Source organism: Lissotriton helveticus, chromosome 11 (genome assembly GCF_964261635.1).
Source record: "Lissotriton helveticus chromosome 11, aLisHel1.1, whole genome shotgun sequence".
Classification (NCBI taxonomy): Eukaryota; Metazoa; Chordata; class Amphibia; order Caudata; family Salamandridae; genus Lissotriton; species Lissotriton helveticus.
Window position 1 is genome coordinate 490,886,054 of NC_136072.1, and position 15,183 is coordinate 490,901,236.

The window sequence follows — 15,183 nt, forward strand, 5'->3', positions numbered from 1 at the left end:
AAAGAAGCCATCCCTCCGGACTTGACTGTCCAGGCAGTAGTGCCGTGCGAACGTGTGCAACGAGGCCCACGTAGCTGCCTGGCAAATGTCTTGCAAGGGCACCCCCCGGCCCAGGGCAGTAGTAGTCGCCGTGGCCCGAGTGGAATGAGTCCTCAATCCAACAGGGGGCTCCTTCTCAGCCATGGAGTAACATGCCTGGATACACAAGATGATCCACCGGGAGATGGTCCGCTTGTGTACCGCCTTCCCGTTCTTAGCGCCCACGTAACCAACAAAGAGTTGGTCATCCACCCGGAACTGGCGTGTGCGATCCAAGTAAAATGAGAGCGCACGTTTTGGGTCCAGACGGTGGAGCCGCTCTTCCTCTTTAGAGGGATGCGGAAAGAAGGTAGGCAAGGTGATGGACTGCCCGATGTGGAAGGCTGAGACAACCTTGGGCAGGAAAGATGGCTTGGTACGCAACACAACCTTGTCCGGATGGACAGGAAGGAAAGGTGGAGTACAAGAAAGGGCCTGGAGCTCACTCACTCTCCTGGCAGAGGTGATGGCAACCAGGAAAGCAGTCTTCAGAGTTAGAAGGCGAAGAGGACAGTTGTGAAGGTGCTCAAAGGGAGCGCACATCAGGAAAGTAAGAACAAGGTTCAAGTCCCACTGGGGCATCACGAAGGGAACATGTGTGTGATGCCCTTAAGAAATCTATTTACAATAGGGGACTTGAACAGAGAAGGCTGATCAGGTAGCCTCAAGAAGGCAGAAAGGTAGCCCTTGACAGTGCCCAGAGCAGAGCCCTGCTGGGCAAGAGAAAGAAGAAAGAGGAGAACCTCAGAAAGGGGGGCAGAGAGTGAGTCGACAGCCTTTGCTGTGCACCATGCCACAAATCTGTTCCACCTGCAGGCGTATACCGACTTTGTGGAGGGACGCCTGGCTGCCAGAATGACATTACAGACTTCGGGAGGCAAGTCAAATGGCCTCAACTGTCGCCGCTCAATCTCCAAGCTTGTAGGTGGAGACTGGACAGGTTCGGGTGGAGGACCGTGCCCTGCTGCTGCGACAGAAGGTCCTCCCGAAGAGGCAGACTAATCGGGGGATCGACTGACATGCTGAGTAGCTCGGGATACCAGTATCTTCGTGCCCAGTCCGGAGCCACAAGGATAACCTGGGCCCGGTCGCGCCTGATCTTCTTCAGCACTCTGGGCAGAAGTGGTATAGGCGGAAAGGCGTACAATACCGCAACTCCACTCGCGACGAAAAGCGTCTCCGAGCGAGTGCCGCCTTGGAAATTCCAACGCGCATAACTGATGACATTGCGCGTTCTCTTCGGTGGCGAATAGATCTAACCAAGGCTCTCCCCACTGCTGAAAGAGGCCTTGCGCCACGTTCGAGCTCAGACGCCATTCGTGATCCATCATGCACCGACGGCTGAGTTCGTCCGCCCTGGCATTCAGAGAACCTGCCAGGTGTTGAACCACCAGGGACACGCCCTGACGTTCCAGCCACTGCCAGAGGCGCAGAGCCTCCTGGCATAGGGTCCACGACCCCACTCCGCCCTGTTTGTTGCAGTACCACATGGCGGTGGTGTTGTCCGTGAACACTTGCACTACACTCCCCCGGACAGAGAGGAGGAATGCCTTCAGTGCTAGACGAATCGCCCGTAACTCCAACAGGTTGATGTGGAGCCGGGCCTCTGCCGGAGACCAGAGTCCTGTGATCTCCGCCTCTCCCATGTGGCCACCCCACCCCTGGAGGGACGCGTCCGTCACAACTACGTGCTCCGAGTGCGGTAGGGAGAGGGATCTGCCACTGACCCAATCGCGGTCCGTGAGCCACCACTGCAACTGTCTTGCAGTGCCCTCCGAGATCAAGACCTGGTCGGACAAGTTGCCCTGATGCTGGGCCCACTGAAATTTCAGGTCCCACTGCAGAGCCCGCATCCGCCACCGGCGTGACGCACCAGAAGGATACAGGAGGCCATCAGTCCCAGAAGCCGCAGCGTCAACCTGACCGAGACTCGGGATAAAGGCTGGAAGATCGGAATCAGAGCCTGAATATCCCGAATCTGCTGTTCGGGAGGATAAACCCGAAACTGCGCCGAGTCCAGAACCGCTCCGATGAAGAGGAGCTTCTGAGAGGGACACAGGTGCGACTTCGGCACATTGATGGAGAACCCCAGCAAGTGCAGGAGGTCGGCCGTAGTCTGGAGGTGGCTGACTACTGTCTGGGGCGAGCCCGCCTTCAACAACCAGTCGTCGAGGTAGGGGAAGACTGACACCCCCAACCTGCGCAGATGAGCTGCAACCACCGCCATCACCTTCGTGAACACCCGTGGGGCGCTGGTAAGGCCGAAGGGGAGCACGGTAAACTGAAAGTGCTCGTGACCTACCGTAAACCGCAGGTAACGCGCACGGTAAACTGAAAGTGCTCGTGACCTACCGTAAACCGCAGGTAACGCCGGTGGGCCGGCAGGACGGGGATGTGAAAATAAGCGTCCTGCAAGTCCAACGCTACCATCCAGTCTCCGGGGTCCAGGGCAGCTAAGACCTGAGCCAAAGTCAGCATCTTGAACTTCTCTTGTCGGAGGAAGCCGTTGACATTCCGTAGGTCCAAAATAGGGCGCAGGCCCCCCTTGCCCTTCTTGGGCACCAGAAAGTAGTGGGAGTAACATCCACACCCTACTTCTGGCCCAGGAACGCGCTCAATGGCCCCCTTGGCCAAGAGGGCCGTGACTTCCTCTTTCAGAAGTTGCAAGTGATCCCCCGACACGCGGTGGAATTGCGGTGGCATGGCTGGAGGGGTCGCCTCGAAGGGGAGGGAGTAGCCCCTTTGGACGATATGCAGCACCCACCTGTCCGACGTGACAGTGCGCCAGTGGGAGTGGTGATGGGGAACCCTGCCTCCCACAGGCGTCACATGAGCCTGAAAACTCGGAAGGTTTTGAGGCAGGTGCTGCGGAGGGAGGTGTGGACTGGCCTCGCCGTTGACCCCGACCACCGCCACGGCGGTTTCCACGGCCGCCACCGCGCTGCTGGACATTCTGCGGTGCGTGGCTGGCAGCACGTGTGGGGGCGCCCCTTCCGTGGCCACGAAAGGACGGAAAGGTACCCGATTGCTGGCGCGTGGCCGAAAGGCCTAAGGACTTGGCCGCAGCCCTGGAGTCCTTAAAGCGCTCCAGTGCATGGTCTGCCTTGTCGCCAAAAAGGCGACGGCCATCGAACGGCATGTCCAGAAGAGTGGCCTGGACATCGGCCGAAAAGTTGGCGGACCTCAACCAGGCGTGGCGTCGAACCGCCACCGTCGTTGCCATCGCCCTGCCCAGTGAGTCCGTGGTATCCAGCCCACACCGGATAGAGTATCGCACCGCATCTCGACCTTCCACAAGGGCTTGGGCGAGTTTAGCCCGGACCTCCTCCGGGCATTGTGGCAGCACGTCCGCGACCGTGTCCCACAGGGTGTGGGTGTAGCGGCCCAAGAGACAGGCGGTATTGACAGACCGCAGTCCCAAACTCAGGGACGAGAACACCTTCTTCCCGAACTGTTCATATCTCTTGGATTCCCGATCGGGCGGGGCCGTCGGGAATGCGGTCTGAGAAGTGGAGGCCTGGATAACCAGGCTCTCGGGGGTGGGATGGGAGGACAAAAAGCAAGGGTTGCCTGGAGCCGGGCGGTAGCGTCTGGCCACGTTCCTATCCACAGGCGGACCCGTGGCGGGCTTGGACCAAGTGCCCACAAGAACGTACATAAGGCTTCATTAAACGGCAGCAGAGACTCACTGGAGCTTGCCTGCGGTTTAAGAACCTCGGTGAGGAGGTTAGTCCTCACGGCCGAGACGGGGAGCTCAAGGCCTAAGGCCTTGGCTGCCCTCGTCAACACTACGCTGTAAGCAGCCCCCTCCTCCGTAGCCACGGTGGGAGGGGAGACAAATCCAGTGTCTGGCGAGGTGTCAATACCACTGGCCTCCCCAAGCTCATATGTCCAGTCCTCTTGAGACTGGCACTCCTGTGCCAGAGGGTCCTCAGACCCCTCCCAATCACCTCGTCACCAGTCTCCTGTAACTCAGGGTCAACAGACTGGACCTCCTCATGGAAATAAAAATCTCCAAAGGCCGTCGGAAGCGGCGCCCAGCGGCGCAGTTCCGGCGCCAGAGTCGGACCGAAGGGAAGATTAGGGACGGCGTCCACAATGGGCGCCGGGGGCGACACCCTCGGGGCCGGCGCCGGTGAGGTCGTGAGGTCGACCGGCGACGACCCGGATCCGGATCCGGATCCGGTGTGGTCCTGCGGCGCCGGGACCGAAGTCGCCGGCAGCGCCGGGGCCGAAGCGCCTAACCTGCTAGGGCCTCCAGCCGGGACCGCTGGGCCAGAAGGCGCCGCGGGGCCCGGCTGAGGAGGGAGGGACCTCATGGTCATGAGGTACCGCTCGACCTCCTCCGGCGTCACGCCGTGCCCAGGGACCCGAAGGTGTGGGGCAGGCGGCGACGCTTGCGACTCTCTCGAAGCCGCGTGGGCGGTGTCGCCCGAACCCCCGGCCGCATCGTGCGAGCGTCGAGGTGGGTCGGAGGAGCGATGATGCCTCTCCGACCTCTCATGCCTCCTACATGAGGACTTGGATCCCGACATCCGATGTCCACTCCCGGAGCTGCGGGGACTCCGACCCCGCGATCGGTCCCTCGACCTCCCATGGGACCGGGACCTGGAATGGCGCGGGGCCGACTGCCGGAGCTCGAGCCGCTTGCGGGACCGCTCCCGCCTAGCCTTCGACATCAGGGCCCGGCAGTCGGAGCAGGTGCGGTCGTCGTGGTCGAGGCCTAAGCACTTCAGGCACCGGCGATGGGGGTCCGTGACCGACATCAGTCGGTCGCACTTCGAACAGGGCTTGAACCCGGGCATCCCTACCGGCACCGATAGAGTCGAAGACTCAAAGAAAGAAATGATCAAAAAGTTTAGTCAAAAAATGACTAGGGGTAGAGCTTCTCCGGATCTGCGCTAGCTGGCGCGGAAAAAAGAAGAACTGACGTCAGCGCGCATGGGCGGCGTCTAAGTACTCCGACGACGTCATTCCGGCGCTAACGACGCCGACGCCGGACGCGGAGCCGTGGATGACGCGCAGGGGTATTCTAAGGTAAGGAATCTATCACTAACTTGTTTCTTTCAGATATGCCCCCCCCCCAACATCAGCATGCACAAAGATTGTCCTCTATAGCTCATAAAATTGGCAAATCTTAAATGATAAATAAGTAATCGTATTGATTTATAAACCTTCCTGCTTCAAGTTCGCTTGAAAATGCACCATTTGTCCACTCTTTTTTTCAAAAGTTTCATGGTGGAGAACCCCCCCGAACCCCTGGTAGGTTTATCGGGATCGCTAGCTCTGCTCACTCACGATGTACAGTACAACAATAATTTTATACCCCACCACTTTCAAATGTCACCAGCCTCCACTGTGCATCAGACATTTCATGATAACGATTAAAAGCTTCTGTGCTGACAAGGGCTCTTGCTCGACCATCAAGAGATCTACCTCTTCTATAAACACCACTGTACCCACATCACCGACAGCGAGGGTCCTGGACAGTCAAAAGATTCTCAAACATACACACGGGTGAAAGAGTGGTTGGCTACCAATTTAAAAAAGAGCGCTGCTGAGTGACAAAAGCAAAATAAAGTAAAAATTAAATTTTCACCAAACAATTAAAATTACACATTAACTGCATACAAAAACGTAGGATAACAGAGCATTTGTGACAATATGCTAGTTTCTGCCGTAAAGGTAATGCTTCCCTGGAACAGATGAGAAACCACAAGCCCGACTTTTTTTGCTGTTGAAAATTCATGGATATGTTATTGGGTCGGCTAACACAAGATCAAGCCGGAAAGTAGGTTTACTAGACAGTCTGAGGTTCCCCCAATATGTGTGCGAGAGTGACAGCCATGTTCGAATCCAAGAACAGACACACCCTGGCTGGCAGTCCTAATAAAAGACTTGCCAATAGCTTTAGACATGGCGGGCAGTAGGCTACTGCCAGAATTAATGCTTTCTTCCATACAGACAGGGCCTCATTCAGTCTAAGAGCAGACATTACTTTCTATAGGAATCTTCAAATGATGATGGCATCACACAAAGCCCCCCTCCTCCCCGACCTCTTGATAACAATTACATACAACTGCTGGCTGGGATCCTTGGAAAGCACAAGCTGAAAATTCAAATACATGCAGATGTCACCCCGTAGAGGTGCAGCTGAATCGGGGGCAAGGAGGAATTGGGTGGTGAAAGTGTAAAAGAAAGAATTTATTTCTCAATTGATAAACCTGAGAATGCTCGTCCAAAATGGTAAAACAACTGCCTCTTGTTTCGGTTGTTGAACCAGTGCCTGCACTTAATTGAGGTGTTGGGGTCAAGTCTCCCTAGCGTACGCAGCATCTAAAGACCAAATCACAATCATCAATGGACTGGCCAATTACAATATGGTTGCATATGTAAACCATCACCTGCAGCTGGCCAAAACTACCGTCTTGACTGAACACCAAGTTATGAACATCGAGGTCACCATCTTACTGTATGTAGACAAAAAAGCCCGTTTCACCTATGTGTAATGAGTTTGAAACAGGGCAGTAGGGAGCATCTGTCACCTGAAGCCAGCTCCATGGAGAAGTGGATTTGACGGACAGGCCATACTACTGTCCACAAGGCAATCTTTTAAATGGTCCCAGTGTATACCTGCATAATAACCTTCCTGTTCACTTGTCAGCCCAAAGTCTAAGAAACACGCTGGAATCCAGGATAGGAGCCCCAGCATAAAGAAGGTGAATTTAGTGGGCTGACTGCTAGAGATGGCAGGTTCTAGGCTGGTGAACACTTTCTCAGTAAAAGTTTTTTAAAAAAGTAAATCATTCCTAATTGAGAACACTGCCCATAACTGAAATATCTTAGAACTCAGCGTGAGCAGGTATGCCCGATTCTACTTGTGCCATAAAAATACTTAAAGATAGGCCATTGATTGAAGTTTACCCACATTCTTTGAAGTGTCCTTTCTGATACAAGCTAGCTAGCAATACAATACAACATTAAATATCACAATATGCAAACCATTGACAGATTACAACAAGCAATGTCTTACCTGACCAGTTTTCCGGACCATAATATTGTCATTGTGCCTGTCACCAATGCCCAAAACATACGTAGCTACACAGTAGCCAGCACAAGAGAGAGTAAACTCCTCAATTGCACGATCTAGGTTTTCCCTAAAGCAGAAAGCAGAATGGGTCACTTAATGCCAGATGGATGCATTAACAAAAATGTGAACTACAGAAGCTAACAAATTTGAAAAGTGAGGAACATTTTTCACACTGGCAAATACTTCAAACCCCAGAATCCTGTCAAAATGTATTGAATATCTTCGTTCTGTTTCCATCAGCGGATCATTTAGCCAGCATAATCTTAGGTTGTACCCGTTTAGAATTATTTGTAATAACACATTAAGAACCACGATTGCATTGCAGATTCTTCATTCAGAGAGGAACTCTAGAACTTTCTCCTTGAGTACAATCCTTAAATAAAAGCATTTTTGTAACTTGGGAAAGGTAAACAAGAGTTATACTAATGCTCACACCTTGCATTAATCAAAACAAAAACAGACTAAAAAAGTCAACATTTGATTTTTTTTAATACATATATTGATAATTTCAGAAGTTTTAAATTAATTCTGCAACTGGTACTTCCGACATATTGGCTGTAAAACTCATTTTTAAGTAACAAACCAGAAACACCCAATATAGAGGAAGGCTTAAAAATGGTCCTCTATAAATGCACCAAATGAAAAAAGCATAACTTAAATTAACACACACACCAGAAAAAAAACCAAATGATCGAGTAATCAAAAACGAAATCGACGCCAAAACATGCTATTCAATATAATTTTGCTGTGGTCATTCTGGAACTCAAGACTCGTGGAATTACCACTTGAACTTCACACTATGCAGGTTAATCACGCTGGGTTTCTTGTGTGTTAGGGTTTGAAAAGCCCGCAGAGCAGAGTCGAACAGAGAACTTTGTAGAATAAAGCCACGCAGTGATGCTCTGAACATTTTTTGATTTGTGTGTACATGGAGAAATGTAGAGATACAAGCTTTTTAAATTCTCCAGTTACACAGACACTGTCTATGCCTAACAAACATGATTTATTTTTATTTATTTATTTATAAAGTCTTATATAGCGCAAACGTGACCCACGAGGGTATCAGAGCGCTTTACAATAGAATAATAAACCGTGGAAGAGGTAGTCAATACAAACAAAATGTCAATTTGTCATAATAGAGCAATAGCATCTGCAGAACAAATTACATTAGACATTGTGCTATCAGCCGCACAGATCTATATCCCACGAAAAACATTAATCAGCAAACAATTGTGGAGCAACAGGGGATGTAATAAAAGACATGCAGCCAAATACGTCCCATACTTAGATTTAGGACATTAGTTTGTTCATTAATAGGCTTGCATTTTCTCTTCTTTGTGCCGTGAATGCACCCCTCCCCTCCACCCCCTTCCACTGCAAGGCACAGAGCTGACCACATCCTTTCTTCTCAACGCACCATAAGTGCAAATGCCTCCCTGGGTCAGTGAGGACAATCTGTGATGATCTATGCGAGGTCAGTGGGTGTGCAGAACTTTGTCCAAATATGCAGAGCCCAGCAAGGGGTGAGGGCAAATAGGAGTTGGAAAACATGTGCAGAGCCGAGCCAGTATAGGGTCCGAGTCCTGTAAAGTCCAGGTCAGGTTGGTGAGTGGGCTCTACGGTGCCAGCTGGGTTTCTGACAGGTTATTCACGCTTGTCTGAAGGTGGGCGTACCATAGGTGAGGGCTGCATAGAGCCTGACCAGAAGGTAGCCGCAGGGGGTGAGCAGTGGTCAGCAGAGCGTAGATGTAGGTGCATACAGCATGGATGAGAAAGTGCAGAGGCTGTAGAGGGTTATCCGAAACATGCATCTGAAGTACAGGGCATAGCAAGGGATGTGCAAGACGTAGGAGTGTTAATGGATGCTGCGGAGCGCACACATTGCATGCCTCAGTGTGAGCATGAAGTGATCGAGTGTAGAATGCGTGGCTCATGGTGTTCAGGTGTTAACCAGGAAGGCTGTGTCTCAGAGTGTAAGGGACATAACTGAGAGGGTGTGTCATGCAAATATTTTTATTTTTCATTCTTTACTTCAGTTTACATGTAAATCGAGGAGAAATGTTAATATTCTCCAATTACCTATCTGTGTGTTTTTTTTAAAACATATTTTATTGAGTTTTATAGTATCAAACCATACAGTTATTCCAAGATCTTTGTTACTTAACCATGTATAACAAGGCGTTCCATCTCGAATCCTCAGTTTGCACAGGTATGTACATGAAATTCCAGCTTTACATCACTTATTATACATTCATTCATAATATGTATTATCAGCAGTATAGTATAGGGCAATACATTCAATAAAACCTGAAACTGTACACAAACTTCCCCCCTCCCCTAAGGTCACGGTCTATGTCTGCCTAATACACACTGCTCTGAAAATACAGTGGACAGCTTCATCATTAATTGTGTCTGGTCCGCACACTCAACATTGCACTAAGTCCCAACCTTGATCTGCAGCACACACACTGCATGAGTCACTTTCGTACCAATCATCCATTTCCTAGTTCACAAAATCCAAATCATGTGATCGCATCCCCTCCAACATAACTTCCCATTTGAGGGAGATTGGGGTTTTACGCAGGCCTCTGATTTCTTCTCTGGGTAGTGCCGCACCCTCTGCGCCGCCCCAGCGTAATAATTCTGTGTGCCAAGCACGCACTTCAGGGGATTTACGAGATTTCCATCTCATAGTTAGATTTCGAATAGCCAATATAAATGCAAGGTTTACAAATCGGTGCTGTGATTCATGGGTAGTGGTATGAGTATGGAGCCCCAAAATGCACTCCCCCAGTGTATCAGTAATGGCAAGCTGCATGGCCGACTGTCATGTGTCGTACTGTATCCCAATATCCCCGTATCTTCGGACATTCCCATACCATGTGTATAAAGCTCGCTCCTTCTAGAAGGCATCTCGGACATAAGTGCTGTGTTTGGGGAAACATCTTGTCTAGTATGTTCGGGCTTAAATATGCACGATGTAACATCATTGTTTGGATAAATTTGAATTTGCCATTGCGTGGGACTTTTCTGGGGTGTTCCAACACTATCGACCATTCCTTTTCCGACATTTCTTTTCCCATATCTAATTCCCATAGGGTCTTCTGCGTTTGCAGGGAAACTCTCGTTTGTGTACTAATACCAGCATACAGCCACTTAATCAGATGACGCCCACCGCCCATGTAATATACCATCTTAACCAATTCGTTCTCGGGGGGGGGGTAGCGGGGGGGTGGGGGTATTTGTTCTCTGTGGGGCCCAATGCATCTTAATAAATCTAATCAGTGCTGCATGCATTAGGTACAAATGTGCCGGGGCGCCAGTCTGACTTATAAACGTGTCATGGTCCATTAGTGTCTTTTCCCCGAACAAATCCGCCACCGTACTAATACACGCATCTTGCCAGGGCGTCAATTTGCGTTTCGTAAGCCTACCACTTGCCAGCGTAATTCCTAATAATGGTATATTCCCTGCGTACCTCTGTGTCGTGTCTGTATATTGCAACGCCGCTCTTCACCGGTATGCGGTCTGCAGTAATGGGGGAAGGTCTGTTGGGGCTCTGCTACTCGTCAATAACAAAGCATGTAGTGACCCACTATCCAAGTCTGTGTCTGTATAGTCGATTTCTTGCAGATTACGTTCCGCCGTCCAATACGACAACCATTGTAGCCGACAGGCGTAATAATAGGCACGAAAATCTGGTACTCCTAGGCCACCCGCCCTAGTACCGACTTGTAGTTTTTTTAGGCTAATACGTCGCCTGCCCTTGCCCTAGATGAGATCTGTAACCAGAGTGTTGAGCTAACTAAAGGTATGCTGTGGCACGATCAATGGCAAATTCGTAAAATAATATAACAACCATGGCAAAACAACCATTTTAGCAATAGCTGCTATGCCTGTTACAGAGAGCGGTAACGCACTCCAGAAAGTGACACTAGATCTCAGTGCTCTAATCGCTTTATTCAGATTGCCCTCCAATATGTCTTCGAGTTTCCTATATATTTGTATGCCTAAATATCTAAACGTCGACTGTGTGACATGAATACTACTGCCTCCGATATCTACCTCTGCAGTGCCCTCCTGTTCCACAAAGAAAAATGAATGTGTTTTTGTGGTGTTTATAGCCAGTCCCGATATAAGTTCGAAACTTCGAAACGTCTCAAACAGCGGGACCATTGGTCTGTTGAGATCAGATATATACATGAGGATGTCATCGGCGTACGCTGAAAATAAGTGAGTCATATCCCCCAAACGAGGAAATCCTGTTGTAACTTTAGTGCCAATGGCTCTAATGCTAGTATAAAAATGAGGAGGGACAACGGGCAGCCCTGTCTCGTCCCTTTATGTATGGTATATTCCTCTGATATGTGTCCTCCCGTTCTAGTGTGTGCCGTGGGGGCACTGTATAATATTCGTATCCACGTTATGTATTCTATCGGTATTCCAAATTTTTGCAGTGCCTGGAACATATATTCCCAGTGTATGGAGTCGAAGGCCTGTCTAAGGTCCAGCGAAAGACAGCCAGCATGTGGATATCGCTTCGGGGCCTCCGTTAGCAAATAATGTAATTTTCTTATGTTAAGGGAGGTGCTGCGAGCAGGCAAGAAACCCGTTTGATCTATGTGTATCAACTTTGACAGATGCGGGAGCAGTCTATTTGTTAGTACTTTACTCAATATTTTGTATTCCGTGGACAACAACGATAATGGCCGGTAGTTTGCCATATCCGAGTGCTCTCTGCCCGGCTTCGGCAGTGTAATAACCAAGGCTTGGGCCGTTGTAGTAGGCAGGGAGCCCTTCTCTCATACCTCTTTATATAAGTCTACTAATTGGGGCACCAGAGCCTCTGCATATGTGTCATAGAACTCAATGGGGAGCCCATCAAGTCCAGGTGTTTTGTTGCGCGGTAGCCCCTTCATTGCTACCCTGATCTCATGCGATGTAACTTGTCCTATAAGGCCCTTTTGCAGCGGTTCCGGAATTGTCGGACAAGTTATGGCTGATAGAAAATCCACTGTTTGGTTCCCAGTGGGGTAATCAGGTACCCCATATAATGTGGCGTAATAGTCTTGGAACGCCGAGTTAATCTCCCCTTGAGTGGTGACTATGTCCTCATTGTCTTTAATAATCCGAGGTATGACCACCGATGGGGGGTCGTCACGTATGAGGCGAGCCAATAATGCTCCCGCCTTGTCGGCCTCGCTGTGAGTACGTTGTGTGAATGCCGTATAGTCTATGACCCTCGGAGATTCCAACAATTCCGCATGACGGATTCGCGCCTCATGTAGAGGGCCTTTTTGCTCTGCATCCGTGATTGCCTCTTTTTCTAGCTTGCCCAATGTCTCCTCCACCTCCACTAGCAATTTATGCAATTCTTGTCTCGCTCCCACCGTCGTACCAATAGCCTTCCCACGCACCACCGCCTTAAATGCGTCCCATTCTATCAATTTACTCGTGGCCGTATTACTGTTGTCTATAAAATAGTGTTCAATAGTGGTAGAGAGGGTATTTCAAAATGCTTTGTCTTCCAGGAGTTGCGGCCAGAGGCGCCATGTTGGGACCGGTGTGGGTACCCTACCCCATGTGATGATAGATTCCAGAGGGTTATGATCTGAGAAGGTCTTGGGGAGATAAGTGGAGTCAGTCACCTGCATTGCTATCCTGTCGGAACAGGAGAGCCTATCTATTCTCGTGTGGAGGTCATCCTCGAAGTTAATCGGCTCCGCCTCCCTGGCTTTTTGCAGTAGAATGTCTTGGTCACGGTAATTCAATAACTTCTCTATGAGGGGTCTCGGAGGAGCACCCGGTTTTGCTCGCCCGGAAGGTATTCTATGCGCCCGCTCTATGCAGTATTGGGAGGAGAGCCCCTCTGTCGTGACATGGTCTCTAAACCACTGCTCCATATACCTCGTTGCATCAGGTTTTTCACTTCTCTCCTGCAGGCCAATCACCCGGATGTTATTCCTTCGTGCTCTCCCTTCCGCATCCTCCACTCGCTCCAGTAAAGTGGCCACCTGTGTTTGCAACTGTTTCACATCTGTCTCTGTTTGATTCTGTATGGGTAACAGCTCCACCAACGTCGTCTCATGGTCTTTCATCGTCTCAGCCGTCTTGACATGGTCTGCCCTAAGCAAGTTTAATCCCGTGGACAGGGACCCTATTTGTAGCTCGAGTGCTTTCCGTGTGTCTCGAACCTCCCGCAGTATAAGATCCAGCTTATCTTCCGTGTTAGACTCCTTAGTCTGGGGGGACATAACCCGAGCCCATCGCCCCGTCCGTACCACCAAGGCCCTCCTGTGTCGGGTCCACATCGCTCTGCTCTTGCTGCCTCAGCTCGGCACGTCCCACCTTGTCCATTGTTCTCGTTGCAATCATACACTAGATTAGAGATACGAAACAGAGGGGATGCTTCAGAGATCGCGTCCGACCCACACCCGTAAAGTCAGTCTCTGCCGCTGGGGAGGTGGAGATGTCTAATCTACTAGGCTATCCCTGCCCTCCGTGTGAAGCTTCAGTGCTCATATAGGGCCCACCGACCTCTCCAGTTCCCACCTGGCTCCACAACTATCTGTAGCGGGGCAGTTATCAACCCCAGTGTTGCTTGTTGCACCTTGCGATGTTACCTCAGAGACTCCACCCCCGTCGTGTCCCAGCTCCGGAGGCAAGGAGGAGAACAACGGTGCCGTCAGGGAAACCACCGGGTGTCTACACCCGTATTAATGCTCCACTCCTCCCAGGTTCGTCCGGGTCCAGCAACATGGCAGAGCAGCACGAGGTATGCCTCCACAGGTTCCCACTAAATATCAGACCAGCGTTAGTACAGGTATATGACCAAATTAGCGCTTCCTCCGTAGGTCCAGCAAAGCCCTCTACAGTCCGCCTATCTCACACCAGGCTATAAACAGCGTGCAACGGCCTCCTGCCACTCCGTTCGTTCACTTCTGGGAGGGCATTCAGGGATAATCGCCACTTTGCATCTCCAGTCTCACAGCAGTATCCAGCCTGATTACAAATGGCCGCCACCGCAGGGGGGCACGCTCGTCGGGTCTCTGCTCCGAGGCTGCTCAGGTCTTGCTCAACACAAACCGGGATTAGGGTCTCATTCTTCTCCCCTCTCTGAACTCGTCCCCCTTCAGGCTCCGATGGATGGGTCTCCGCGTTCCGGTGGAACACACTCTGTCGGGGTCCGCCACCAGAGAAAAGTAGGCTTTGTTTCATCACCGGGCTCGCGTAGATGCGCGCCCCGGTGCCCCGGCTCAGGCTCCTCCTCACACGCCTGTGTGTCTGATCACAGCTCTGGCAAGTTCGCGGTCAGCAATTGCAGAGATGTGCTACGCTGCCCCCGCCGCCCGATGCCGCCGCTCCTGCCCCGGGATATCAGTCCCTAGGATCCGCGGTGTTATATCACCGATCCGGACAGCCGCTCCTCTTCTCTACACACCATGCGGCCTCGGTGATATCGGCGGGATGCGCCCCTTTCTTCCGCGTTTATTCAGCACCGAGTGTCCAGAACCGACCCCACGGCCACTCACCACACCTGCAGGCGTCCGCTTATGATTTATGGCTGATATATGACAGGATTTTGGAGGCTCGAGTCCGGAGCTCTCCTAGCAAACAACCGCCATGCTCCGTTGCTGGCCACGCCCCCACCTATCTGTGTGTTTATTGTGAATATTTTATTTATTGATTTCTGATGTTTTTTTTAGTAAAGCATTTATGGAACTACGAGCAATAGCTAGCATAGACCGTTAATGAACTATTGGTTACTGATATTTGTCACAACTTGTTCAGTGTTCTTTCCACACTTTCTTCCACACTATATCTATACGGTTACTTATGTAAAGTCCTCTGATGGTCTAGGGTCTTGAACACACCATGAAAACATCAATAATAAATCTTTTTCAGGTGAGGTACTAATGTGTCTTTTTGGTATGATTAAGGTTCCCATATTTTCTTGCATTGACTGTTGATCGTCTGCAGAGTGGTACCTTGAGCTAAATCGCTGTTTGCAGGCA

The 15,183-nt window shown here is 50.7% G+C and overlaps 1 protein-coding gene across 7 annotated transcripts in view; it reads right to left on the minus strand.

Annotated features, from left to right (window-relative positions):
- Positions 1–15,183, minus strand: part of PIK3CB (phosphatidylinositol-4,5-bisphosphate 3-kinase catalytic subunit beta) — a 999,444-nt gene that overhangs the window by 50,863 nt on the left and 933,398 nt on the right. For all 7 annotated transcript variants that reach the window (XM_078666107.1, XM_078666113.1, XM_078666108.1 and 4 more), the window contains one exon: positions 7,112–7,235. In XM_078666107.1, coding sequence (XP_078522233.1) covers positions 7,112–7,235 — 124 coding nt within the window. The remainder of the gene's footprint in view (positions 1–7,111; positions 7,236–15,183) is intronic.